We start from the raw sequence: 24,529 nt of genomic DNA on the forward strand, positions 1-24,529 counted from the left end.
AGAGGAAGCAGTGGGTTTCTGGGAGGGAGGTTCTCCTGACAGGGATGTTCTCAGCAGGATCACCCTCCCCACCCACGCCCTGGCTGTGGGGAACTGGGAGGCCAGTGCGGGCAGGATCCGGGCACCAGGGTCCCGGCCCGCTCCCGCCGCGTCCAGACAGAAACAGCACCCGGCAGAGTGGGCACCCGTAGGTCTGGGTTCTCACTCCCCAAGGAGGTACCAACAGGGAGGCTAGACCGCAGGGGGCTAGAAACAATGGCACGTGCTCTTGAAGAGGCCGGAGGCCCGGGCTTCTGGGTCCCCTAGGGAGGAAGGGTGCACAGAGCTGGAGGCTTGGATTTCTGGGTCTTGGGGAGGACTCCCCATCTGGGAGTTTGAACGCTGAAGCTAGAAAGCTGAAGGAGGGGAGCTGGAGGGCCCGCTCCGTCCCGAGACCGAAACTGCAGTTAGTTTGCGGGTGAAGTCCCTGGACGGCAGAGGTCACCCTCTTGACCTGCCAGTGTCCTGCTGGCGTTCGATCGTGGACTTTGGCTCTGCCGGGGCGCGGACAGTCCCGCCTCCACCGCTCAGCCTTCTTCCCCAAACTCTTACGCGGCCCCAGGACCGAGAGAACCTGAGAGAGCCTGGACCGGTGAGCACTTGGCACAGGGGTGAGGGGGTGGGAGGGGGGCAGAGGTTGGCAGTTGAGGAGGGGCTGGAGAGACTCAAGAGCTGGGTGGGGGCAGGACAGCTAAGAGATACTGGGACATCAGGATAAAGGACCGTGCCAAAAAAAAAAAAAAAAAAGCGAAAGTGCCCCAAGCACAGAGCTGGTGTTATCATTCTGAACACTTACACACTATTCATGCCTGGGAGCCAAAGAGGGCCTCAAAGACAGTCCCAGAATACGACACACCTAAACCCTTAGGGCTGACTCCTCACCTGAGACAGACGCAGAGGCAGTGTTGACCTCAGTCCCTTCCCTCTCCTCCCCTGCAGACCCCGGCATGTGGGGATACTTGTCTCTGCTGCCCATGTGCCTGGCCTTCTGGGCTATTGCTGGCATCTGGACCGTGTGAGTGTGTGTCTGTGTTCTTCCATTTATTTACTTATGTTAGGCTGTGCTGGGTCCTGGCTGCTGTCCGCGGGCTTTCTCTAGCTGCCGTGAGCGGGGGACTCTTCCTCCTGGTGGCAGCTCTGGCTGCAGAGCGCCGGCTCTAGGTGCTTGGGCTTCAGTAGTTGCAGCAGGCTCAGGAGGTGTGGCGCACCCTCGGGTTTTGTCCCCGGCAGCAGGCGGGATCTGCTGGGACCAAAGAGGGAACCCCCCGCGTCCCCAGCGTGGGCAGGCAGATGCCCATCCACTGTGCCACCAGGGTACGGACTGTGTGAGTGTTAGAGGCAGGAGACATGCCTGCGTCTGAGCCAGGAAGGGCTGAGGGACTGGACCTCCAGGTCTGAGCAGGGAGGGACTGCGGGTCTGGACCCCTGGGTCTGAGGGGGGAGGGGCCGGGAGGCTGGACCCCGGGGTCTAAGGAGGAGGGCTTGGGGGCCTGGACCCCGGGGTCTGGAGGAGGGGCTGGGGGCCTGGACCCCCAGGTCTGGGGAGGAGGGACTGGGGGTTTGGACCCCCCGGTCTGAGGGAGGAAGAGTGGGATCTGGAGCCCGGGTCTGGAGGAGGGGCTGGGGGCCTGGACCCCCAGGTCTGGGGAGGAGGGGCTGGGGAGCTGGACCCCGGGGTCTAAGGAGGAGGGGTTGGGGGCCTGGACCCCAGGTCTGGGGAGGAGGGGCTGGGGGTCTGGACCCCTGGGTCTGGAGGAGGGGCTGGTCTCTTGGGCCTGAGAGAAGGAGCATAGAGCCTGGGTTTGTGCTGGAAACAGAAAAGCGTCGTGGCAAGCCCTTGGCTCACCTTGCGCCCCCCACCAGGTTCTCGCTGGCTGTGGTTAACAAGGCCGTGAACCTCACCGACGGCTTCCCCTACATCAGGTAATCACGGCACCGGCAGGGAGGCCGGGGTCGGGAGGGAGCAAGGAGGTGAGCCTTTATCTCCCCCCAGTGTGTGTGGAAACGTGCCCCCCCAGAGCTGCATCTTCAGCCAGGTGCTCAACGTCGGAGCCGCTTCGGGTAAACGCTCTGCGCACCTTTCCTGCGGTGCTAGCCCCGCCCAGCCAGGACCGTCGGGGTCCCTGCCTCCTCCGCCCACCCCCAAATCCTGGAGTTGGGCTCCCACCCCTGGACCCACGCCCTACCCCCAAGTCTGGGGCTCCCGTCTCCCACCCACTTCCTCTCCTCCCAGCCGCCTGGATCTGCATTCTCCGTTACTACCAGCTTCGGGACTGGGGCGTCCGAAAGTGGCATAACCAGGTGATCCTGTGGACGGGGCTCCTCTGTGCCTTGGGCACCTCCATAGTGGGCAATTTCCAGGTGAGACGGAGTAGGCCAGCCCGCCGGAGTGTGGGACTACAACTCCCAGCATCCCCCGGGGCGCAGAGTCCTCATCGAGGAGGGCTGCTCCCCGCACGGCCTCCTGGGACTTGTATTTCTCTGTGGCTCTCAGGCCGTGGAGGCAGTGATGAGGTCCGCTCTCTAGCGTAGGAGGCTCTTTGTAGTCATTCCGTGGACCCCTAGGAGTCTGGGGTCATTCTCTGCCGTACCTCTCCGTTTAATGATGAAATTTCTCAGTTCTCTCTCTCTTTTTTTTTTTTTTTTTTTGGCCGCACCGCTCGGCTTAGCGAAGGATACTAGTTCCCAGACCAATGGAACCCAGACCCTTGGGACAGCAGGGAGTCCTGACCGCTGGACTGCCCTGTGGATGGGTGCTCACTCTGTAGGAGGCCCTAGCTTTGCCTTGTGCTGGGTCGTTGTAATCCATCCCCACAAGAACTCCCGGGAGGTTCTTTTTGGTCAAATGCCAGAGATATTTCTTCATTATCAGGTTCTTGGTGGTCAGAGATGAACCCAGATTCCTTGACTCTTAGAGCCCACATACTTAACCACGAAGCTCAGCAGGTATTGGTAGAATAAGTAAATGGGTGAGTGATAGGAGAAATCTTTCTTATTTACCCCATCATTTTATTTTTCTATTGTGGTTACCTCTGACACCAAACTTCTCTTACCAAAGGGCCAGGGAAGCTACGGTGTTTAGACAAGAGCTGCCTACAACTTAGTAAAAATTCCACATCATATTTGCATAGCAAGTCATTCACTCGCTGATGTATTCCCGTGTTCCTTAGCCTTTCTTTTTCTGCAATCATTGTTGCCCTCCACTCAGAAGCCTTCCTGTTTTTCTTTTCCGGCCACTCCACTTGGCACGCAGGATCTTAGTTCCCCACCGGGGACTGAACCTGTGCCCCCACTGAAAGAAGTGAAAGTATTAGTCACTCAGTCCTGTCAGACTCTGTGCGACCCCTTGGACTGTAGCCCGCCAGGCTCCTCTGTCCATGGGGTTCTCCCGGCAAGAATACTGGAATGGGTAGCCGTTCCCTTCTCCAGGGATCAAACCCTGGTTTCCTTCATTGCAGGCAGATTCGTTACCTTCTAAGCCACCAGGACAGGCCAGGAAGTGCTAAGGCCTAACCAATGAACCACCAGGGAATTCTCCGGAAGCCTCTTTTAGACATTTTCTCCTAATCATCCCTTCACCCATGAAATATTTCATATTAAAATTTTTAATATAATACAAATGATATAAGTAAAGCACAAACCATTGCAATGTTTAAGATTTTTTTTTTTAGCCTCCAGGAACCAATTTTTACCCCCTTAGTGGCAATAATCTGCTCTCTCCTCCCAAGGCTGAGAATGAAGTATTTATTCTCCTAATATTTGTGAGTCTCTACTATGCCTCTCAGGTGGTGCTAGTGGTAAATAACTCACTTGCCAATGCAGGAGACACAAGAGATGGGGCTTAGATCCCTGGGTTGGGAAGATCCCCTGGAGGAGGGCATGGCAATCCACTCCTGTATTCTTGCCTGAAAACTCCCATGGTCAGAGGAGCTTGGTGAGTTACAGTCCATGGGGTCGCAAAGAGTTAGACAGGACTGAAGCCACTTAGGACGCACCATGTGCCAGGCGCTGTTTTAGGGATAGAGGCGCCAGCAGGAAACAGCAACTTTAAATGGGGGGCCCTCGTGGGTGCAGCGGACAATGAACAGCCAGTGCGAGGAACCAACACGCCTGTCACTGAGTATGGCAGGCAGTCTTCCGGCACAGCTGGTGGAGGTGGGCCCAGCCCCTGGCTCTCTGCACGTCCGCCCCTCAAATCTGCTCCCTCCGCCTCCCAGGAGAAGAATCAGCGGTCCACACACCTGACAGGCGCCTTCCTGGCCTTCTTCGTGGGAATCTTATACTTCTGGCTGCAGCTCTTCCTCTCCTGGCGGATGAAGAACCTGCCCCAGCCTGGGGCTCCCTGGATCGGGCCACTCCGCCTGGTGCTCTGCAGCGCCTGCTTTGTCCTCGAGGTGGCCAGTATCCTTCCCTGGAGTGGGGGTGGCTCTCCGATGGGGTGGGTCTGCCGTGCCGTCCTGGGCGCCCCTTCCTTCCTCAGCCTCGGTCTCCCTGCGGCGGCGTTACAGAGGATTCTCAGCGAGTCCCGGGTCTGCGGGCGTGCTGCCTGGGTTGGAATCCACCACCTCAGTGCACTAGCTGGGGGTGGGTGGCGGACTCCCCTTCTTTCCTAACTTCCTGGTGCTTCGGGTTCCTCATCTATCAAATGAAGGCGATGGTAAGGAATGTGAGGAGTGAAGGAGCATGTGAGGTGCTTAGATGGGTGCCTGGCACAGAAGAGGTAAACGCCAATATTGTGGCTGTGCCCTAGTGCTCCGTCGTGTCTGACTCTTTGTGATCCCCGTGGACTGTAGCCCCAGGCTCCTCTGTGCATGGGATTCTCCAGGCAATACTGGAGTGGGTTGGCATGCCCTCCTCTGGGGGACCTTCCCGTCCCAGGGGTCGAACCTGCGTCTCTTAGGTATTTGCAGGCCACTAGCGCCTCCTGGGAAGCCACGCTAGCAGCTTGAATTGGTGGAGGTGGCTGTGGTTTCTCCCCCAGAAACAGATGTGTGTTACAAATTAGAGCTGGTTGTCACACGTTTACCAGCACGCCTCTGGGTAGAACCTCGACTCCAACCCGCTTCTGACTCACCCCAGAACCCACCAGATCGCCACACCTTTGGGCGAGCCAAACCAGTCTCGGAGCCTCAGTTTCCATATCTGTGGAATGGCCTTGCCTTTATCAGAACAGTGATTGCTATTGATTAGCAGAGTGCCCTGAGGGAGAGCGGGCGGGGTCAACCCTGGAGATGGCTGCTCCCTGTGGGGGCGGGTGGGAAGGGGTGCCCAAGAGGTCATTGGCATCCGGAAGAGGCCGGGGGGAACCAGCGAGGCCCTGGGTGGGCTGCCCTCAGTGGATCCCTTCGGAGACTTGGATCCACTTTCCCAGCAAATTGGAGGTGGTGATCCAGTTTCCCAGAGCAGTGGATTGGATCCCGTGAAACGGGCAGGAAGGGCTGGCTCCTGAACTCAGCCTTCTTCAACTGCTGCTGCAGAACCAGCACAGGTCCTCTGCAGGGGCGGGTGAAACTGACCACGAGGTCCAGGAGGCCCCTCTCAAACCCCGCCTGTGCTCATGATCTGTTTGGCTACAGGGTCCTCGTCCAAGGGCCCCAAACATCCCTTGACTGTGGGGGAGGGGGAGATAGGACCGTAAGATGGTCAGCTGCGCGTGGTAGGGGCTGGATAGCCATGGAGGGGTCTGAGACCCGCTGTGCTCTGAGCTGGTCTTGCAGAACTAGCCTGCGTTGGGAGGTTGGTGCAGGGTCGGGGGACTGCCTCTTCATGTACGTGGTTGCGGGGGAGCGGGGGGATGGGAGAGGGAAGCTGCCCAGGGGAGGCGATAAAGCTGCTGCCAGGCCGAGGTCAGGTTCTCCAGTGAGGGGTTACAGGCTTGGGCTTCTGCCTGAGGGCAACAGGGAGCCCCAGAAAGCTTGTGAGCAGGAGAGGTACACGGTCAGGGCTGGGGTCAGCACTTGTGTTTGGGGGCACACACTTTGTCTGAGGATCAGTGGGGCTAGAGGATGGTACTGGCCTTCCTCACTGTCTAAAAACCCCTGAATGAATGAAATGATGTCTAGTCTGATCTAGGAGGGGTGAGTCGGAGCTGGGTTGGCCGAGGGGAAGAGTGCTTCAGTGAGGCGGGCAGTGGTCCCAGAAAATGAGGGGCGACTCTGCCAGGCCGGAGCTGGGGGGGGCCAGTGGTCACAGAACCATTTTATAAACAGCTGGGACTGCGGAGCTGGAGAAGGGACAAGGCTGGGCAGTAGAGACACCAGACCAGAAAGAGATGAGCAAGACAGACAAGACTTGCGGTGACCAGCTGGCCAGGGGTGGAGATGGGAGGGGGTAAAGGCGATTCCCAAGGGCCTGCTGGGGCACGGGAATGGATGGGGTTGTCATGGAGGTGGGGGCACACGGAAAGAGGAAGAGTTTAGGAAGAAGGCTCTGGAGTGAGTAGGAGGGGCCTGTAAGCCACCGGTGGGGGGAGGAAGTTGCAAGCACAGGCCGCCAGGCAAGGCTAACTGTAGTGTCAGTCGCTCAGTCGTGTCCGACTCTGTGACCCTGCGGACCCGCCAGGCTCCTCCATCCATGGGGATTCTCCAGGCAAGAATACTGGAGTGGTTGTCACTCCCTCCTCCAGGAGATCTTCCCAACCCAGGGACTGAACCCGGGTTTCCCACATTGCAGGTGGATTCTTTACCGTCTGAGCCCCCATGAGGCCGGAGGGTGTCTTTAGGACACCGTGTGGTGTTGGAGGCAGGAGCATTTTTGAGACAGTGGGAATGCTGCCGCAAATGGGAGGAAAGTGCAATGGGAAATATTTGGGAAGCGGCTGGAGACAGAGGGGCCCCCTTGAGAGTGTCTGGGAGGAGTTGCCGAGGAGGGGGGAGGCTGTCGGGTGAGAGGGGCTGCTCCTGCCGGAGCAGGTAGGGTGTGTCGGGGCCGGCGCCCTGCCGGCTCCGGCTCCTCCCTGTGGCCGTGCGCCCTTGACCCTGGCCCCAGTGGTCGTCCTGCACTCCTGGTCTATGCGCTCCGTCTCGGCCATCTGCGAGTGGGTCGTCGCCATGCTGCTGTTCATCCTCTTCGGCCTCCTTGCCGTGGACTTCTCCCGCCTGGACGGCTGCACCCTGTGTCTCCAGCCGGACTCTGGCAGCCTCCGCCCCCCGCCGGACTCCCCCACCTCCCTGCACGTCCAGCTGTGAACAGCTGTCCAGCCAGCAGCGTCCTCACACCTCCTGTCCCTGCCATCTGGTTCCGCCCCTGCAGTTGGGGCCACCCAGGAAGCGAGAGGCCAAGGCCAGCCAGCCATCCCTGATCAAGGATATTTATTATTATTATTATTGTTAATTTTTTGTTGTTGCTACCGCCGGCGGAATCAGAGACACGGACGCAGGCAGGATCACGCGAAATCAGAATTCCTTCCGGAGAGCAAATCGGTACAGAAGGTCGTGGGGGCAGAGGCAGAGGACTGGGGGGCGGGGGGCCCAGGAAGGGGGAGTTGGGCACACGAGGACAGACGGCCCTGTCTGTCCGGATCTGCTAAGCCACCCCAACCAGCCCCCGTCCCTCCCCCACCCCACCCCGCAGAGAGATTGATCAATAAATAAAATAATAAATTAATCAATAAATAAAATAGAAACGGCTCCCCCACCCGCAGTCCCCCCAGAAACCCCCCCTCGTTGGGCATGGCCCCCGGAGACCCATCCCCGAAGGGCAGGGGGGTGTGTCGTGTTTCCCCCCTCCCCACATATGCCTTGGGGCCTATTTACAGATTCACAGTTGGGGGGCAGGGAAGGGGGGTGGAGGGGGCGCCCCTCCTTCCCCGGCCCCCTGGGGTCAGGGCAGGGGGCTCCCGTTGGTGGCCAGGAGCTTCTTGTCCTTAGGGGGGCCTCGGCGGGGAGAGCTGGTCAGCTCCGGGTCTGGGCGGCCAGGCGCGGGCTGCAGGCTTCGGGGCGGGGTCCCAGCAGGCCGGGTCTGGGCGCCATTCTTCTCGTCTGTGCGGGAGGAAGCGGTCCGGCCTCAGGAAGGGCTGCCAAACCTCTGGTGGTGAGGGGGCGGGGGGCAGCTGCCAGGGCTCACGCCAGCCACCACGAGGCCTGCCTGCCTGCCCTGCACCAACAGGGCGCAGCCCTCCAGCCTGGGGTCTTGGAGACCAGACCAAGCCCCAGGGAGTCCTGGCGGGCCCAGCTCAGGAGACAGCCCCAGAGACTCTGATTAATGAGACTTTCCAAGGCCCCGGATTGTGGCCAAAGCGCCCCCTTCCCTTCGGTACCCTTGGGGAGCCCCCAGCAGGTTGTTCTGGCTCTCCCAGCAGCGCCTGCATGACTGGGGCAACTTTCTGTGGGACCAGACTGGGCCACTGGCCAGACTTGGCCAGGGCTGGTTCCCAGTGGTCAGGCAGCAGTTTCCATAGGGCCCAAAACAAGAGCTGAGGTCCCGTACCAGAGAACACCCCTTAAGAGACACTAACCGCTGGAGGTCTTCCTGCCATTGCAGCCCACAGGGCTGCCCCTCCCTGGGGCTGTCGGAGGTCCCCGCACTGCCCCACTCCCCTTAGAAGGCACGAGTCTCGGACCCCAGGGCCCCGTGGGCCCTACACCTCTGAAGCTGTCCCCTTTAAGGGACTTTGGTTGCCAAGGCACCTTTCCTCGGCAGCCAGGTCTAGAGAGGTTCAGTGGGCCTTCCTGGCTTCTGGTTGCCCTGGAGAAGCAGACTAACGGGGCAGAATTCCTCTACCTGCCTACTGGGGCGGCCCTCCACTTGGGGTTAGCCCCATTTGTCTGTGTGGGACCTCTGACCTCCAGGGCTGCGTGATAATAAATTGATATTGGAACCACAGAGTTTGTTTGTGACCTTGACCTCCTTGATCCCTGGTGGCTAGGGGACTCCGCTCCCGACGACCAGGGCTGGTGGGCACAGAGAAGCCCCTTCCCCCCAGAGCACAGACCTCGCCCCCTCCCAGGGAGAGGCCAGAGTCCGTGAAAGCCAGGCCCAGCAGGGTCTGCGAGACAGCGACCACCTTGTCCTGGTTTTAGCACTGAAAGTCCTCAGTGTTGGGAACCTCTCTGTCCCCAGCAGAGCAAGACAGCTGGTCACCCTCCTCCAGAACACAGTTCAGGAGCCTCCAGTGGCAGGGAGCTCCACCACCTCCAACACAGAGACCGGTGGTCCCCTTAGGGACCCCTGGAGGGCCCCTCCTTCTGTGGTGAGGCCTTCTCAGGCTTGGGAAGGTCTGGTGCCTCGCGGGTGACACAAAGCCCCTGCAGCACTTGGCCACCGGAAGTGCCCCCTCTGCCCCGCCGCCCTGCCCCCGCGGGCGCCCCCACCTGCCAAGGCCTGTACAGACGGCTGGTCGTGTGTGCTCAGCAGTTGGGCCTGGATGGTCTCCACCACCCGCTTGAACCGGCGGCTGGGACCTGTAAGGGCCAGGACAACAGACCGATGAAGCAAGATCCATATTTTCCGGCAAGAGTGGAAAAAATTCAAACACGACAAATTTTCTCCGCCCGTTTGGGCCTCCTCCGACCTCCTTGGTGTGTATCTATCATGCGCCTGAGCACACCTGCTTAGGAGGCGACCTTCTTAACCCTGACAATGACCCACAATCCATGACCTGCTCTGCACCTGGATCGTGCAAACCGTCAGTAACACGCCATTTCCCGTAGGGCTCTCTGTCTCACAAACGCATATAGCGGCGCATGGACCGCTCCCGAGGGGAACAGCTCTCAGACTTCCTGAGCGGCTACTCCCGGCTTATAGTGCTGTTTGACTCCAGTAAAATTTTCCATTTTTTTTCTTCTTTTAAAAGACTTATTTATTTTTGGCTTCACTGGGCCTTCTCTGCTGTGCATGCCTTTCCTCTAGTTTCAGGGGGCGGGGGCCCCTCTCTAGTTGTGGTCCTCAATGCAGAGGTTTCTTTGGTTGCAGAGCCCGGGCTCAGTAGTTGTGGCAGACTGGCCTACCTGCTCCGCGGCAAGTGGGATCCTCCCGGAACAGGGATCGAACCTGTGTTCCGGGCACGGGCAGGCAAATTCTCAACCACTCGACTGCCAGGGAAGTCCCTCCATTTTTTTCTTAAATCAACAGATTCATCTTTTCATCTGCCGTGCTGGCCTAACTGGCCGGATATGACAGGCACCCACCAGAGGGCACCGGGAGTCCGCCGGAACCAGAGCTAAGAAGCCCCGACGGGCTTCTCGGTACTTCTCAGGTGTTCTGATGAGCTCTCCTGCTACCCAGCTCTCACTGTTTGACTGATGATCCTGAAAATTTTATTTGCACTGTTTTCACTTAAGGCTTGAAATCTGAAGGGGCTCCAGTGCATTTCCTAGGCAGGACCTGGGTGTCTGGGCAAGAGGCCCAGGGAAACATAACTGGCTGGGTTTTTGTTAAATTTGACTTAAATTCAAAATTGAACAAGTTGCTATATAGTCTGAAAAGAAACTTTTGCTAGTGAAGTGAGAGACTGAGTTATTCAGCTCTTAATGATACCAGGCAGGGCCCTGTGGGGCTCCTGGGCACAAAGACTTTCTGGGCCCCCATTTCTCTGATTACAGAAAACAGCCTTCATTCAGCCTCCATGACCTTCCCTGAGTTCCAAGGGGCCGATTCAAGCAGTGGTTAATTAGGGAAGGGAGGCGGTGTGAGACCTGGGAGAAACAAGCAGTCAAGAGCAGCCTTGGGGGCTTCCCCGGTGGTCCAGTGCTTTAGAATCCACCTTACCGGGCAGGGGTCCATTTGATCCCTGGTCTGGGAGATCCCACAGGCTACGGAGCAACTAAGCCTGTGTGCCACAACTACGGAGGTCCGCAAGCCCTCGAGCCTGTGCTCCGAAACAAAAGACGCCATCACAGTGAGGAGCCAGAGGACCACAGGCAGCGAGCAACTAGAGAAAGCCCACGCACAGCAACAAAGACCCAGAGCAGCCAAAAAACAGTTTTTAATTAAAAATCTTAAAAAGTCGAAAAAAGTAACCCAGGTAATTCCTGGCTGGATTCAGAAGCAGCACGCAGGCAATTTGCCACAGTGCCCTCAGAAAGTTGCTTAGATCATATTTCATATCTGAATTAGGCTACGAAATTAATAATGGGAAATTGCGCCTCAAAGGCCAAACAGCTCCCATACAGACAGCCACTGATGGGAATACCAGCTGGGCTTATGTATGCTTGCAACTACTTAATTGGGAATTAAAGGAAATCCTGCCCTGAAATGGCCAACATAGGGCTTTTCAGCACCCTAAAACGGATTTTTCACACACAGTTAAAAGCCTGCAGTCTCCTGGACCTCTGCCTGCAGGGTGTACTGGAAACAACAGTGGTAAGAGTTTTTCCCTCTTAAAAATTAGGTTAGCAGGGAAAATATTTGTAGGGCTAGCTTCTTGGATCTTTCAGATTGGAAAAACTTCTAAACTGTAAAATTTTAGAGAGCTCTCATCACATTTTCCTATTTTCATTCGTATGCAGAAGCCCCCAAAGTTTTCCAAATTCCAAGAATGTCTCATTGAGGGATTTCCCCGGTGCTATCAGTGGTTAAGAATCCGCCTGCCAACGCAGAGGACACGGGTTCAATCCCTAGTTGGGGAACTAAGATTCCATGCATCGGAGCAAGGCCTGAGCCAGGACAGCACAACCAGAGTCCACGTGCAGCAACAAGGATCCCGTGTGTTGCAACTAAAGCCTGACAAAGCTACATAAACAAGCACACGAATACTGAAAAGTAATTTTTTTAAATGTAAAAAATAAACTGAAAATTAAAGGCAAGGTAACTCTGAAAGAGAGAACAAGAGGGAGATAGGTGATCTGAATCCAACCTCTTTTGTAACTGTTGGGTTTTACTTTACTGTAACTGACTCCTGCCTGAAATTTTGAAATGGAAACTATTGGCAGTCTATTGGTGCATCTGTATGCATCGATATGCGTGTGTTGTAGGTGTGTGTTACGGCCAAAATTAATCTGTAAATGAATTCTATTTATTGGCTTACAGGAAAATAGGCACTTACGTAAATGCTCAGAAAGGGAAAAGAAAATAACCCTAAGGACTTTCAGGTTTGCATGAACTGGGAAACATTCAGGATAGCATTAATACCTGGTACTAAATTTAGGTTAAGTTTGTTGCATTAATTAATACAGACATGTTTTTAGAGTCATCAACATTAAGCATAATATTTTTATTGTATCTAGGCTTCAAATAAATAAGATCTTATTCCTGTCACAAAGTTTGTCAGCAAGAGAAATAACTAGATGTGATGAAACTTTTCAGTAAATAAAATAGACATAAATAAGTGCCGTTAAGTAAACTCTTTTGGAATAACTGTGTCTGGGGAAGGGCTGTCTAAACTAGTCTCTTCAGATTTGATAAGCTGAAACTTTAGAGGACTGCTGCCCTCCACTGTCTTGCGCATCCCGCACACCAGGCTGGGGGCAGCCGCGGCCCAGGACACTTACCAGAGAGGAGCGTGAAGGTGACAGAGTAGATGCCGCCCCCGCTGCTGTCCCGCCTGGGGGAGGGTTCTGGACCCTCCGAGGAGCTGATGTCCACCTGGAAGCGGACGGGCTTCTGGAAGACGGAGGGGCCACCGCTGGCCTTGTACTCAGCCCTGAAGCTGGTCTGTGACAGCACGCTGTGACTGAGGCTGGGGATCTGAGAGGGGCGGAGACAAGAGGAAAGGGTGATTTCAGAGACCCGACTCCAAGGTACAGGTGGGCAGCCCTTGATCAGCTCTGGCCCAGGAAATACCAATCCCCTGAGCCACCAGGGGGAAAGGATAACAGAAGAAGCATTGGGGGGCCCCACTGCCTGCTGGGATTTGTAGTGTTCTCTATCTTATAAACAGAGCATCAGAAAAATCACTGAGCTACTGAATCCCATGTTAATATGGACTTTCACATCTGGTGCCAGCCCCAGGCCTGAGGACCACATTAAATGAATTCCTTCGTTCCTCCACAAACCCTGCCCAAAGTCACATCTGTCTCAGAAACGTTAAGCCCATGAGCCCCTAGGGCAAAGAATCACAGGACCCAGTGGACAACCCCAGAGTCCACTAAAAAAAGTATTGGATAGTTCCTTTGCCAATCTCTGATCTGGTGGTAGCGGAATGGCAACTCACTAGTCCTCAGTGGAAGCTAACATGCAGGGAATAGTAATTCTGTCTCCTATTTCTCACTTCCAGGCCTCAGGGCGCTATATACCTGCCTCCATGTACTCACAGTGACCACCCCCAACTCTGGCTAGAAAGCTACAAATCCCATGAGCCCCAGGGGGAACTCAGGCCAGCACTAAGGAGGTGAACCCCACAGGCTGCTGGGATTTGTAGTTCTGTGGAAGCCAGGGTGCATGGGCACCCAGGCCCCTCACCGACAGGAAGGCATGGACAATGTCCGCTTTGATGCTGCTGAGAGGTTTATCCTTTAGCACGAGGAATATTTGTTCTTCTTTGTCCAAGGAGATGAAGTTCCCGAACCAAGAGCGTTTTGCCAGCCTGAGTGGGAGCAGATAGGTTGGAGGTAGGTTGGGAGGAGGCTAAGGGAATCGCCCCTCCGTCCCCTCTCTTCCCTTCCCTGTCAGACTCACTCTGGAGAGGACTCTGGCGTCAAACTGGACATCTCCTCGGCAGTGGGGACTGGGGAAGAGAGAGCAAGGTCAACACGTGTCCATCACCTGGTGTCCAGCACACAGACCAGCAGGGACCTCCACCCAGGGATTCCAGACCCCAGAGTCTGTTCACGTCCCAGCAGTTAAACCCCAAAAGGATCGCACGCTGCGTGACGTTCTCTCCAGGGCTGTGGCCCCTGGCTGAGCCACACCTTCTGGGGTTGGGGCTTGCTAGCTATGAGCCAATGGGAAGGTGAGTAGGAGCACTGAACGGGCGTGTCCTTCCAACGAGCTCCTCCTCCAGAGTTGGAAGCCCGACCTGCCTCTACCCAACACCTTAATCTCTGCTCCCAACAGCACCTTCTCATAGGTCTTGGGAGTCCAGGCCCCCAGCCTGGTTCTTCCTGGGGACCCAGATGTTAGACCCCAGCCCCCACCCACATTAGAACTCAGGAGTCCACGTCCCCAGCCCCTTCAACCTCAAAGGGCAGCCCGTACCCTGCATCTTGCGCCGGTGAAAGCGGGGGGAGCCCAGGAAACTGTTGCGGATGGAGTTGAGACGACTCCTCCAGGCAGCTCCTCCGACTCCACCGCCGGGGCTGGGGGGCGGCGTTGTCCCTGGGGTCCCAGTGGGGCTGGCCCGGGGCGTGTGCAGGGGCGAGTGCAAAGGGGTCCCCCCGGAGGAGCGCGGGGAGCCTGGGGGGCCAGGCAGGGGTGTGGAGCGGGCACTAGGGGGCGGGGGCTGCTCCCCGGCGCCCCCACCCCTGGGGCCCCGAGAAGGCAGCGTCTGCGTTTTGGAAGTCGGTGAGCCCCCAGCCCGAGCCTCATCTCCAGTAGGCTCCGGCGAGAAGGAAAAGACCGGACTCTGTAGAGCAGTGGCGTACAGTGAGCGAGCGGACTACAACTCCCAGGATACCCTAGGAGCCCCCCAGGCACACACATACAGGGGTGTACCCCAAAGCATGATGGAACTTGTAGTCCAAGTATTTCCCCAACACCCCCACCCCCACTCCCATTGTTGAGCTGGGCAGGGACTTTTTTATGGTCAGGAACTGTAAACCCAGCAGTGACAAGAACAGAATAGGTGCTCAACTAACTGGTTAAATGAATAAATAGGACCCTTCAGGCACACTGAAAACCCAACCCTGTCAACGTGGGAAACGGTCAGTCAGTGGACTGAAATACTAACGAGGCCTCGGGTCTTTGGCTCTTCTGGGACAAGGAGGCAATGTCCCAGGACTTCATGGGAATTATAATTTCTGCTGCTTCGGCTTCGTTCCACAGGGTCTTCACTCCCTTACCCCCCTTAATCCATCTGGGACCTGGCCTTACCCTTGGGCTGCTCAGGGGACTGGACGACAGACCCGTGGAGGCTCCACTGACACTACGGGATCTGAAAAGAATCAGGTGGGAGGGTTTCGGAAGGCTCAGTGCCTTTTCCCTTCCACACTCCTGCAAGATGAGGAGGTGAGGCCCAGAGACGGGAGGAGGCTTGTCCCAGTCACACGGCACCTCTGAGGTGGGTGCAGCATTGGAGCCCTGAGCTCTCTCTCCACCCAGGGCTGTGCGTTTCAGTGGAGGGGCGGGGGCTCCCACCTCTGGCTGTGCTGGGCCATCTCCAGGGCCCGTCGAGTGGGCACCGGGGAGCCACCACCCCCAGCATCTGTGATGCTCAGGACTTCCATGGACTTCCGCTCTGGCCGCCGCTTCCCGTGACGGCTCAGCATGGGGGAATCCACACGCTTCCGAGGCGGGTCTGCGGGCCGAGAGTATCATCCCGATCAGAGGGTGCACTGGAATAGCTGGGCATGACACTCGTACAGACGTGGAAACAGGCTCAGAGTGGAGAGGGGCTTTGACCAGGGTCTCAGGGCAAGTCAGGGAATCTAAAGTTAGAAGCTCAAGGCCTGCAGCCCCTCCGTCCCTCCCTGGGGAATCTGGGGTCTGGACTCCCCGGCCTGCCCTTCTCACCAACATCATTCCGGGGAGGCAGGTCCTGATCCTCACAGCTGGGGTACCGTTCCTTCCGATCCAAAAGCAGGTAGTATATCATCTTCTCTTGGTTCTCCCTGTGGGGGGTGGGGGCAGGAGAGCACCGGGGTCAGAGGTCAGGTCCCAGCGTTGGTCTCATCCCCTCCTTGTGTCTGTGGCTCTGTGGGGCTCCGTGCATCAGGCTCTCTGTCCATGGCTCCATTTTCTGTCAACAGGGTTGGTCCCTTGGTCCCAGTATATATCTCAGCCTCACTTTACTTAATGATATAAAAATGATGCTAATGCGGCTCCTTTCCTCCCTTGAAATCTCTGATGTTAGTACTTGGATCTGAAGTTCTGTGTCTCTATAGGAGGTTTTCTGAGAGACTGTATTCTTGTATTTAAGGGCTTCCCTGGTGGTGCAGAGGTTAAAGCGTCTGCCTGCAATGTGGGAGACCTGGGTTCGATCCCTGGGTCGGGCAGATACCCTGGAGAAGGAAACAGCAACCCACTCCAGTATTCTTGCCTGGAGAATCCCATGGATGGAGGAGCTTGGTGGGCTACAGTCCACGGGGTCGCAAAGGGTCGGACACTACTGAGCGACTTCACTTTCACTTTCAATGTGGCTCAGTTAGTAACATCTGCCAGCAATGCAGGACACCCAGGTTCAATACCTAGATGGGGAAGATCCCCTGGAGAACGGCAACCTACGCCAGTATTCTGGCCTGGAGAATGCCATGGACGGAGGAGCTTGGCGGGCCGCAGTCCACGGGGTCACAAAGGGTCGGACACCACTGAACAACTAACACTCTGACTTGAACACCTGAGCACTTGCTACGTGTAAGCACTGTGTGAGGCACTGAGTCGTCCTCAGCACCTGTTTGGTTTTTGGCATCGTTTCTTCTTCCCACTGGTCCTACCGCCCACCTCTGCCTGGCTCCCCCTGGAACAGCTCCACGGCCCTTCCAGTGGCCAGGCCTCCCCAGGAGGGTCTCTGTCTGTGGGTGCCCGGCAGACTGCGGGGGGACCCCCTCACCCCACGTGGCCAGGGTGTCTACCAGGATCGGGGGGTCTTACTCTTCACTGCGCAGCTCCCGGTGCAGCCGCTCGCGGTCCCTGAAGCAGCCCAGTGACGCCATGCTCTCCAGGACATCCGGGTCCAGCTCTCCGTTTGACGGCAGGCTCCGCATGGCCACACGGCGGCCCGGGGCTGGCTCCAGGCACGGATCCGGCTCGTGTTTCCCACCCCTGGAGAGGAGAAGAATCATAGGGAACCGGGCGTCTCCTACGTCTCCTAAAGCGGAGGCTCTGGGGTCCCCCGTCCCAGCCTGCTCCTTTATTGGGAACCCCGGAGTCAGGGCCCCAGCACACCTCCACCTCAGATCCAGGAGTCCAGACCCCCAGCCCCTCCTCATTCAGGACCCTTGGCACCCCGCTCCCTAGCGGGCTCTCCTACTTTGGGGGCCCTTGATATTTGGGGTCCTCTCCTTCCCCCTAGGACCCAGTTGTCCAGTTCCCTCATACTCACAGGTACCAGGGGTGTTTCTGAATTTGCTCCAGCTGTGAGGGGCGTGGTTGGTAGAGAAGCAGAAGTGAGGTCGTTTGAACACAGCACGTGCGCAATTAAAGTTGCCTAGGTGGCGTTGGGGGGGTCCCTAACGCGCCCCGCAAAGGGCGGGCAGCACGCCGGCTCATGTCTCCCCCTAGTGGCGCAGGGGCGACTCGCCACACACCACACCAGTGGCGCAGCCTGACTATTGCGGAGGGCGGGGGCGGGGAGGGGGCTGGCTACATCTCTCGCATGCGCATGCGCAGTGGCATCCTGCCCACACCACACCGCCTTGCAAGGGCCAGTATGCGCATGCGCCCTCCCAAGTTGGGGGGTGGTGTGTGGTTTTTTTTTTTTTTGGTGTGGGGTGTGTCAGTGCGTCAGTGTGTTTGTCCAGTATGCACATGCGGCCTCTCGGGTATGTGTCTGTGTGTGTGGTGGGTGTGTGTGTCCACTATGCACATGCATCCCCTTGCGTGTGTGTGTGTGTGTGTGTGTGTGTAGTGTGGTGTGGTTGTGTCTACTATGCACATGTATCCTCTCATGTTTGTGTGTGTGTCTGTGTATGTGTGTCTGTCTCTGTGTATGTGTGTGGGTGTGGTGTGTGTGTCTGTGTGCATATGTGTGTGGTATGGTGTGTATCCACTATGCACATGCGTTTGTGTGTGTGTGTGTGTGTGTGGTGTGGTGTGTGTGTGGTGTGGTGTGTGTCTGTGTGCATGTGTGTGGTATGGTGTGTGTCCACTACACATATGTGTTTGTGTGTGTGTGTGTGGTATGGTGTGTGTGTGGTGTGGTGTGTATGTGGTGTGGTGTGTGTGTCTGTGTGCATATGTGTGTGGTATGGTGTGTGTCCACTACGCACATGCGTTTGTGTGTGTGTGTGTGATGTGGTGTGGTGTGTCTACTATGTACATGCGTCCTCTCATGTTTGTGTGTGTGTGTGTGTGTGGTGTGCTGTGGTGTGTGTGTCTGGTGTGGTGTGGTGTGTGTCCACTATGCACATGCATCCTCTTGCGTTTGTGTGTGTGTGGTGTTTGTATGCATGTGTGTGTGTGGTGTGGTGTGTCTATTATGCACGTGTCCTCTCATGTTTGTGTGTGTGTGGTGTGGTGTGGTGTGTGTGTGTGTCTGGTGTGGTGTGGTGTGTGTCCAGTATGCACATGCATCCTCTCGCATTTATGTGTGTGTGTGTATGTGTGGTGTGGTGTGTCCACTATGCACATGCATCCTCTCACGTTTGTGTGTATGTCTATGTATGTGTGTGTGTGTGTGTGTGTGTGTGGTGTGGTGTGTGTGTGTGTCTGGTGTGGTGTGGTGTGTGTCCAGTATGCACATGCATCCTCTCGCATTTATGTGTGTCTGTGTGTATGTGTGGTGTGGTGTGTCCACTATGCACATGCGTCCTCTCATGTTTGTGTGTGTGTCTGTGTGCGTGTGTGTGTTGTGTGTCCACTATGCACGAGTCCTCTCATGATTGTGTGTGTGTGTGTGTCTGGTGTGGTGTGGTGTGTGTCCAGTATGCACATGCATCCTCTCGCATGTGTGTGTGTGTGTGTGTGGTGTGGTGTGTGTGTGTCTGGTGTGGTGTGGTGTGTCCACTATGCACATGCGTCCTCTCCCGTTTGTGTGTGTGTGTGTCTGTGTGTCTGGTGTGGTATGGTGTGTCCACTATGCACATGCGTCCTCTCATGTTTGTGTGTGTGTCTGTGTGTGTGTGTGGTGTGGTGTGGTGTGTGTCCACTATGCACATGCGTCCTCTCCCGTTTGTGTGTGTGTGTGTCTGTGTGTCTGGTGTGGTGTGTCTACTATGCACATGCGTCCTCTCATGTGTGTGTCTGGTGTGGTGTGGTGTGTCCACTATGCACAAGCGTCTTCTCGCATTTGTGTGTGTGTGTGTGGTGTGGTGTGTGCGTGTGGTGTGGTGTGTGCATGTTGTGTGTGGTGTTTCCTCCTCCCCAGTCTGGAGTGGCAGGTGGGCAGGACCCAGGATGGGGCTCAGCCCGCAGCCCCGCTCCCAGCTGCGGCCTCGGGGGTGGAGGGCCGGGTCCTGGAAACCTGTCCCCATGGCTGCCCCGGGGACGCTGTCCCCCGCTCCCACCGGCCCTCCACGCCCGTCCCCCAACTCACGCTGAGCCTCTTCTCGGGCTCCACTTCAATCATCCCCCGCAGCAGGCTCTGGCAGTCTGGAGGGATGAAGTGGGGCATGTGGAAGACGCCCCGTTTCACCTTCTCCAGCAGCTGGCGGAGGTTGTCGTCGTCGAAGGGCAGAGCCCCCTGCATGAGGAATGACAGGACCCCTGACACACAGAGCTCAGCGTATGCCAGACGAGTGCCTAAGCGCTTTACACACAGTGACACGGTCAGGCCTCGCCACAAGCCCCGGGAGGTGGGGAGCTGTCTCCACTTTGCAGATGGGGAAACTGAGGCACGGAGGCATCCAGCCATTTGCACAAGACGGCCTGGCTCTGAAGTGGCAGAGCAGTGATTTGGCAATGGGTGGTGTGTCCAGCACCTAAAAGGCTGTGGCTGCAGCTTGGAGCCTGTCCTTTAAAAACACGCTTCTCCCCAGGTTAGAGAGGGTAGGTAATCTTCATTCATTCAACAAGGACAGAGCCTCCGTTACACGTCGGGGATCCAGGGGTGAACAAAGCAAGCCCCTGACCGCCTGCTGCTCACACCCAGAGTGGGAGAGGCTGGTGACGGAGCAAACAGCCCTACAGTGACCGGGTGCCTGAGGCGACACTAGACTGGGCTAGGCAGACCAGACTGAGCGAGGGCTGTGGGGATCTGGGGGTGCAGCAAGTTGAGTGGTGGCCCCCCAGAATGCCTGTCTACCTGGAACCTCAGAATGTGACCCTGTTTACAATTACATCTCTGCAGATGTAATTCATGGAGGATCTGGAGGTGACCTCCTCCAGGCTTTTGGGAAGGGGGCCCTAAATCCAGTGCCTGGAAGAGGTGGGGCGAGCACAGAGACACCCTTCAAGGACTTACACACACAATGACAGCTCTGTTAACCTCCAGGGAGTAGACAGCCTCCCGCTGGGAAATCTGACCTCATGGCGGGAGGGAGGGGGCCCCGGGGAGGCCTCCTGGAAGGGCAATGATTGAGCTGAGAGGTACAAGAACTCTAGTGTTAACCAGGTGAGCAACAGGGCTGGCAGGGACAAGACAGTAGGTGCAAAGGCCCTGTGGTCGGAGCTCACGTTCCCCAGTTTGGTTCTATTAACCCACTTGTTGTTCAGTCACTGTCACGTCTGACTCTTTGTGACTCCGTGGAGTGTAGTCCACCAGGCTCCTCTGTCCATGGAGTTTCCCAGGCAAGAATACTGGAGTGGGTAGCCATTTCCTTCTCCAGGGGAATCTTCCCGGACCAGGGATCGAACCTGTGTCTCTTGCAGTGGCAGGTGGATTCTTGACCACTGATCCACCAGGGAAGCCCCTTATTAATCCCTACGATATTGTAACACCCTAGGATCAGTTAGTAAGCAGCTGCTCGCCGGAGTGCTCCAAGTCCTCCTGGCCTCGCCATCCCTTCCCAGGGGACCCTCCAGACTTTCTCACGGTTCTGTGACCGGATGGTTACCTCCAGGCACAGAGAGGGGCGCCCCCGGGATTTTGCTCTGTTGGTAAATACCCCCCCACACATCTTCCTGGTACCAGTTAAATATCTGGGAGACAACCCCTGAGTTGAGGGCAGAAGTAGATATTCTGTGCTTCCAGCAGGCAGAGGACTGTTCTAGAAATGGGGCAGGAGGGGCAAGGACAGCCTTACCACGAGCAGGGCAAAAAGGATGACTCCGCAGCTCCACATGTCAGCCCGGCGGCCGTCGTACTTCTCGCCCTGGGAGGAGAAGGGCCGGCTCTGACGCTCACCTCTCCCGGACCCCCACCCCTGCCCGCTCCTCTCCCCCTCTGCCCGCCCCTCGCTCACCTTAATCACCTCCGGGCACGCATAGTGGGGGGACCTGAGGGACAGAGGGCGTGTGAGCCTCTGGCGGGCTTCTACCCGCTCCCTGGGGCGCAGGTGGCAGGCCCCCACTCACCCACAGCTGGTCTCCAGAAGGCTGTCCCCCACTTGCAGGGACGCCATGCCAAAGTCTGCGATGCGGATGTTGTTTTTCTCGTCCAGAAGTAGGTTCTCGGGCTTCAGGTCTCTGTGGCTGAGACAGGATGGTGGGGCTCAGGCCTCCGCCCTCTTCCCAGAGTCTGAGGACCAACCCCCCACCCCACCCCCACTCACTGTTTCTCAGAGGGGGATCGTGTCTGGCAACTTCTAGTTAGGGACCTTTGCAAACACGCCCCAAAGCAGAGACAAGAATATACAAAGCCCCATGCACCCACCCACTAGCTTCACCCGTTATCAGCTCGAGGCGCATCTCCTCTAATCTCCACCCCTACATACGCTCTCCTTCCCCCACTGGACGATTTTGCAGGAGACCTCCAGACGGTGTATCATTTTATCCACAGATATTTGAATACGTGCGAAGTGATCTTTCTTTGAGGTAAGCAGGCCTGGTACTGAGCTGGCTCTTAAAATATTCAAATATTTCAGGGCTTCCCTGGTGGCTCAGTGGTAAAGAATCCACTGCCAATGCAGGAGACTGGAGTCCGATCTCTGAGCCGGGAAGATCCCACGTGCCGCGGAGCAACTAAGCCCCTGGGCCACAGCTGTGCAGCCTGAGCTCTGGAGCCAGGAGCGGCAGCTCCTGAAGCCCGCACGCCCCGGAGCCCATGCTCCACAGCACGAGGAGCCACCGGAGTGGGAAGCTCTCCCAGCGCGACTAGAGAGGCGCCACCGCGCCACAACCAGGGAAAAGCCCGTGCAGCCACCGAACCCCGCACAGCCAAAAGCAAACAACATTTTTTGAAAAATTCAAATATTTCAGGAAATTCCCTGGTGGTCCAGTGGTTAGGACTCTCGGCTTCCACTGTAGGGAACAGAGGTTGAATTCCCCGATCAGGGAACTAAGATGCCACGTGGCCCAGCCAGAAACAAAACAAAAATCAAATATTTTAATACTGAATAAGTAAAAAAAAAAATACTGTCAACTAAAGCCCATCATTGCTTCCTCCTTCGCCCCCACCCCCCACCCCCTATCCTGGGACAAACTCCTCAGGATATAAGGGTTAATGATGTCCCCAGGGAGGTGGGGCAGAAGGTTTTATAGTTTCTGTTGGAAGAGGTCCTTAACTGGGTCAGACTTGATAAATTTGTTGACTCTCGCCCCCTGGAGGCCAGTGTCTTTAATGTCAGAGTCCTGACACCTCAATAGCGAGGTGTTGACAATTTAAATGGGCTGCCTTTTCATCACCAAGCTTTGGTCCTAGGTCTCAGCCCCCTCAGCCTGATCCTTACCCCATCTCCAATACCATATCCCAGAGAGTGAGGTGTGCAAACGAGGCTGAAAGATGATCTGGAGGCATCTATTTTGCACCTTAATTAATCATTAAAATGCTGCATATTGAATATCTTGTTTTGAGAGCTGAAAAGCAATTCAATGAGGAAAGGAAGATCTTTTCATACGGACGACCTTATGCCAAAAAAAAAATGACCTTCAGCCTTTACTCTCCACCATATACAAAAATTAATTTGAAATGGACCTCAAGCCTAAATGTAAGAGCCAAAACTACACAACTTCTAGAAGAATACATCCGAGGAAACCTTATGACTTTGAGCTAGGCAAATATTTCTTTCTTTTTTTTTTTGGCCACATCCCATGGCATGTGGGATCTCAGTTTCCCAAGCAGGGATCTATCCAGTGTGCCCTGCTGTGGAATCACAGAGTTTTAACCACTGGACTGCCAGGGAGGTCCTTGGGCAAATATTTCTAAAATAGGACAGAAAAAGCATGAATTGTAAAAGGAAAAAACCCCCAACAAACTGGCTTCATCAAAATGTGAAACCTTTGCTTTTCAGAAGGTATTGTTATAAAAATGCAAAAGCATGTCACAAACTGGGAGAAATTACTTGAAAAAAATAATGCATTTGATAAAAAGATTTGTTCTTAGAATAAGTAACTCTTGGGAGTTATTCCTAGAGTCATCCCTCATTCCTGGAATAAAGAACTCTTACAGCTCAATAATAGAAAGATAAATAACTCAATTAAAAATGGGCAAAGGATCTGAACAGACATTTCTCCAAGGAAGATATACAAACGGCCAATAAGCACATGAAAGGATGCTCAACATCATTAGCCATCAGGGAAATGCACATCAAAACCACAGTGAGATACCACTTCACACCCACTAGGATATGTAGAATCAAAAAGTCAGATAATAACAAGTGTTGGCAAGAGATTAGAACCCTCAGAGACTGCTGGTGGGGATGCTGAATGACACAGCTGCTTTGGAAAATGGGCTGGTACTTTATTTATTTTTTGGCACGTCTTTAAAAGGCTAAATATAGAGTTCCATATGACCCAACAATTCTGTTGTTGTTGTTTAGTTGCTAAGTTGTATCCAACTCTTTTATGACCCCATGGATTGTATCCTGACAGGCTCTTCTGTCCATGGGATTTTCCAGGCAAGAATACTGGAGTGGGTTGCCATTTCCTTTTCAAGGGATCTTCCCAAGCCAGGGATTGAACCTCATCTCCTGCTTAGCAGGCTGATTCCATACTATTGAGCCACCTTGGAAGCCCTCCCCAACAATTCTGATCCTAGGTATGTACTCAAGAGAATTGAAAACATAGGTCACAGACCAAAACTTGTATGTAAATATTCATATGTCCACATTATTCATTATATCCAGAAACAAGAAACGACCAGCATGTTCACCAACTGGTAAGTGGGTAAGCAAAATATGGGAGAGCCATAAAATGGAATATTACTCAGTAGTGAAAAGGAATGGTTGAACCTTGAAAGGATTTTGCTAAGTGAAAGAAGCCAGCCCCGAAAGACCACACTGATAGGAAATGTCCAGAACAGGTAAATCCACAGAGACAGGAAGTAGATTAGTGGTTACCCAAGGCTGGGGATGGGGGGAGGTGACTGCTTAATGGGTACAGGGTAATGATTTTTGGGGTGATGAAATGTTCTAAAATTACACAGTAGTGATGAACGTTAATGCAAATATACTCAAAACTACCGAATTGTACGCTCTGAAGGGTGGAGTTCATGCTGTAAGAAGCTTTTTTGTTTCTTTTGGTTTTTTTGCCACACAGCGCAGCTGGCATGATCTTCGTTCCCTGACCAGGGATCGAACCTGTGCCCCCTGCAGCGGAAGCATGGAGTCCCACCGGACCGCCAGGGAATTCCCTATGACGTGTGACTTACGTCTCAATTTTGGAAAAGCAGGCTGCAGCACTCTGGCTTCCAGTCACTCTGCTATGCGCTCCCAAGGGCCTGCCCGCTGGGTAATGCTTGTCCCAGCCTCCCCTCAAGCTGCCC

At 55.5% G+C, this 24,529-nt stretch overlaps 2 protein-coding genes across 4 annotated transcripts in view; one reads left to right on the plus strand and one right to left on the minus strand.

Annotated features, from left to right (window-relative positions):
* Nucleotides 1–8,862, plus strand: TMEM150B (transmembrane protein 150B). 2 transcript variants are annotated; one of them, XM_069551986.1, is made up of 7 exons: nt 1–631; nt 979–1,054; nt 1,903–1,962; nt 2,033–2,100; nt 2,273–2,400; nt 4,257–4,440; nt 7,027–8,862. In XM_069551986.1, exons 2-7 carry the CDS (start codon nt 987–989, stop codon nt 7,224–7,226), a joined length of 708 nt encoding a protein of 235 aa, XP_069408087.1. In that variant the 5' UTR covers nt 1–631; nt 979–986; the 3' UTR covers nt 7,227–8,862. The 2 variants fall into 2 exon arrangements, with proteins under 2 accessions (XP_069408087.1, XP_069408088.1); XM_069551987.1 differs by having other exon boundaries at nt 2,273–2,340.
* Nucleotides 7,333–24,529, minus strand: part of BRSK1 (BR serine/threonine kinase 1) — a 21,390-nt gene continuing 4,193 nt past the window's right edge. For both annotated transcript variants that reach the window (XM_069551985.1, XM_069551984.1), the window contains 15 exons: nt 21,184–21,300; nt 21,072–21,105; nt 20,913–20,981; nt 19,265–19,411; nt 17,114–17,145; nt 16,663–16,833; nt 15,586–15,683; nt 15,211–15,370; nt 14,947–15,007; nt 14,113–14,479; nt 13,594–13,642; nt 13,378–13,501; nt 12,468–12,663; nt 9,351–9,440; nt 7,333–8,018 (listed from right to left, as the gene is read on the minus strand). In XM_069551985.1, coding sequence (XP_069408086.1) covers nt 7,861–8,018; nt 9,351–9,440; nt 12,468–12,663; nt 13,378–13,501; nt 13,594–13,642; nt 14,113–14,479; nt 14,947–15,007; nt 15,211–15,370; nt 15,586–15,683; nt 16,663–16,833; nt 17,114–17,145; nt 19,265–19,411; nt 20,913–20,981; nt 21,072–21,105; nt 21,184–21,300 — 1,873 coding nt within the window. In that variant the 3' untranslated portion in view covers nt 7,333–7,860. The remainder of the gene's footprint in view (nt 8,019–9,350; nt 9,441–12,467; nt 12,664–13,377; nt 13,502–13,593; nt 13,643–14,112; nt 14,480–14,946; nt 15,008–15,210; nt 15,371–15,585; nt 15,684–16,662; nt 16,834–17,113; nt 17,146–19,264; nt 19,412–20,912; nt 20,982–21,071; nt 21,106–21,183; nt 21,301–24,529) is intronic.

Source organism: Ovis canadensis, chromosome 14 (assembly GCF_042477335.2).
Source record: "Ovis canadensis isolate MfBH-ARS-UI-01 breed Bighorn chromosome 14, ARS-UI_OviCan_v2, whole genome shotgun sequence".
Taxonomy (NCBI): Eukaryota; Metazoa; Chordata; class Mammalia; order Artiodactyla; family Bovidae; genus Ovis; species Ovis canadensis.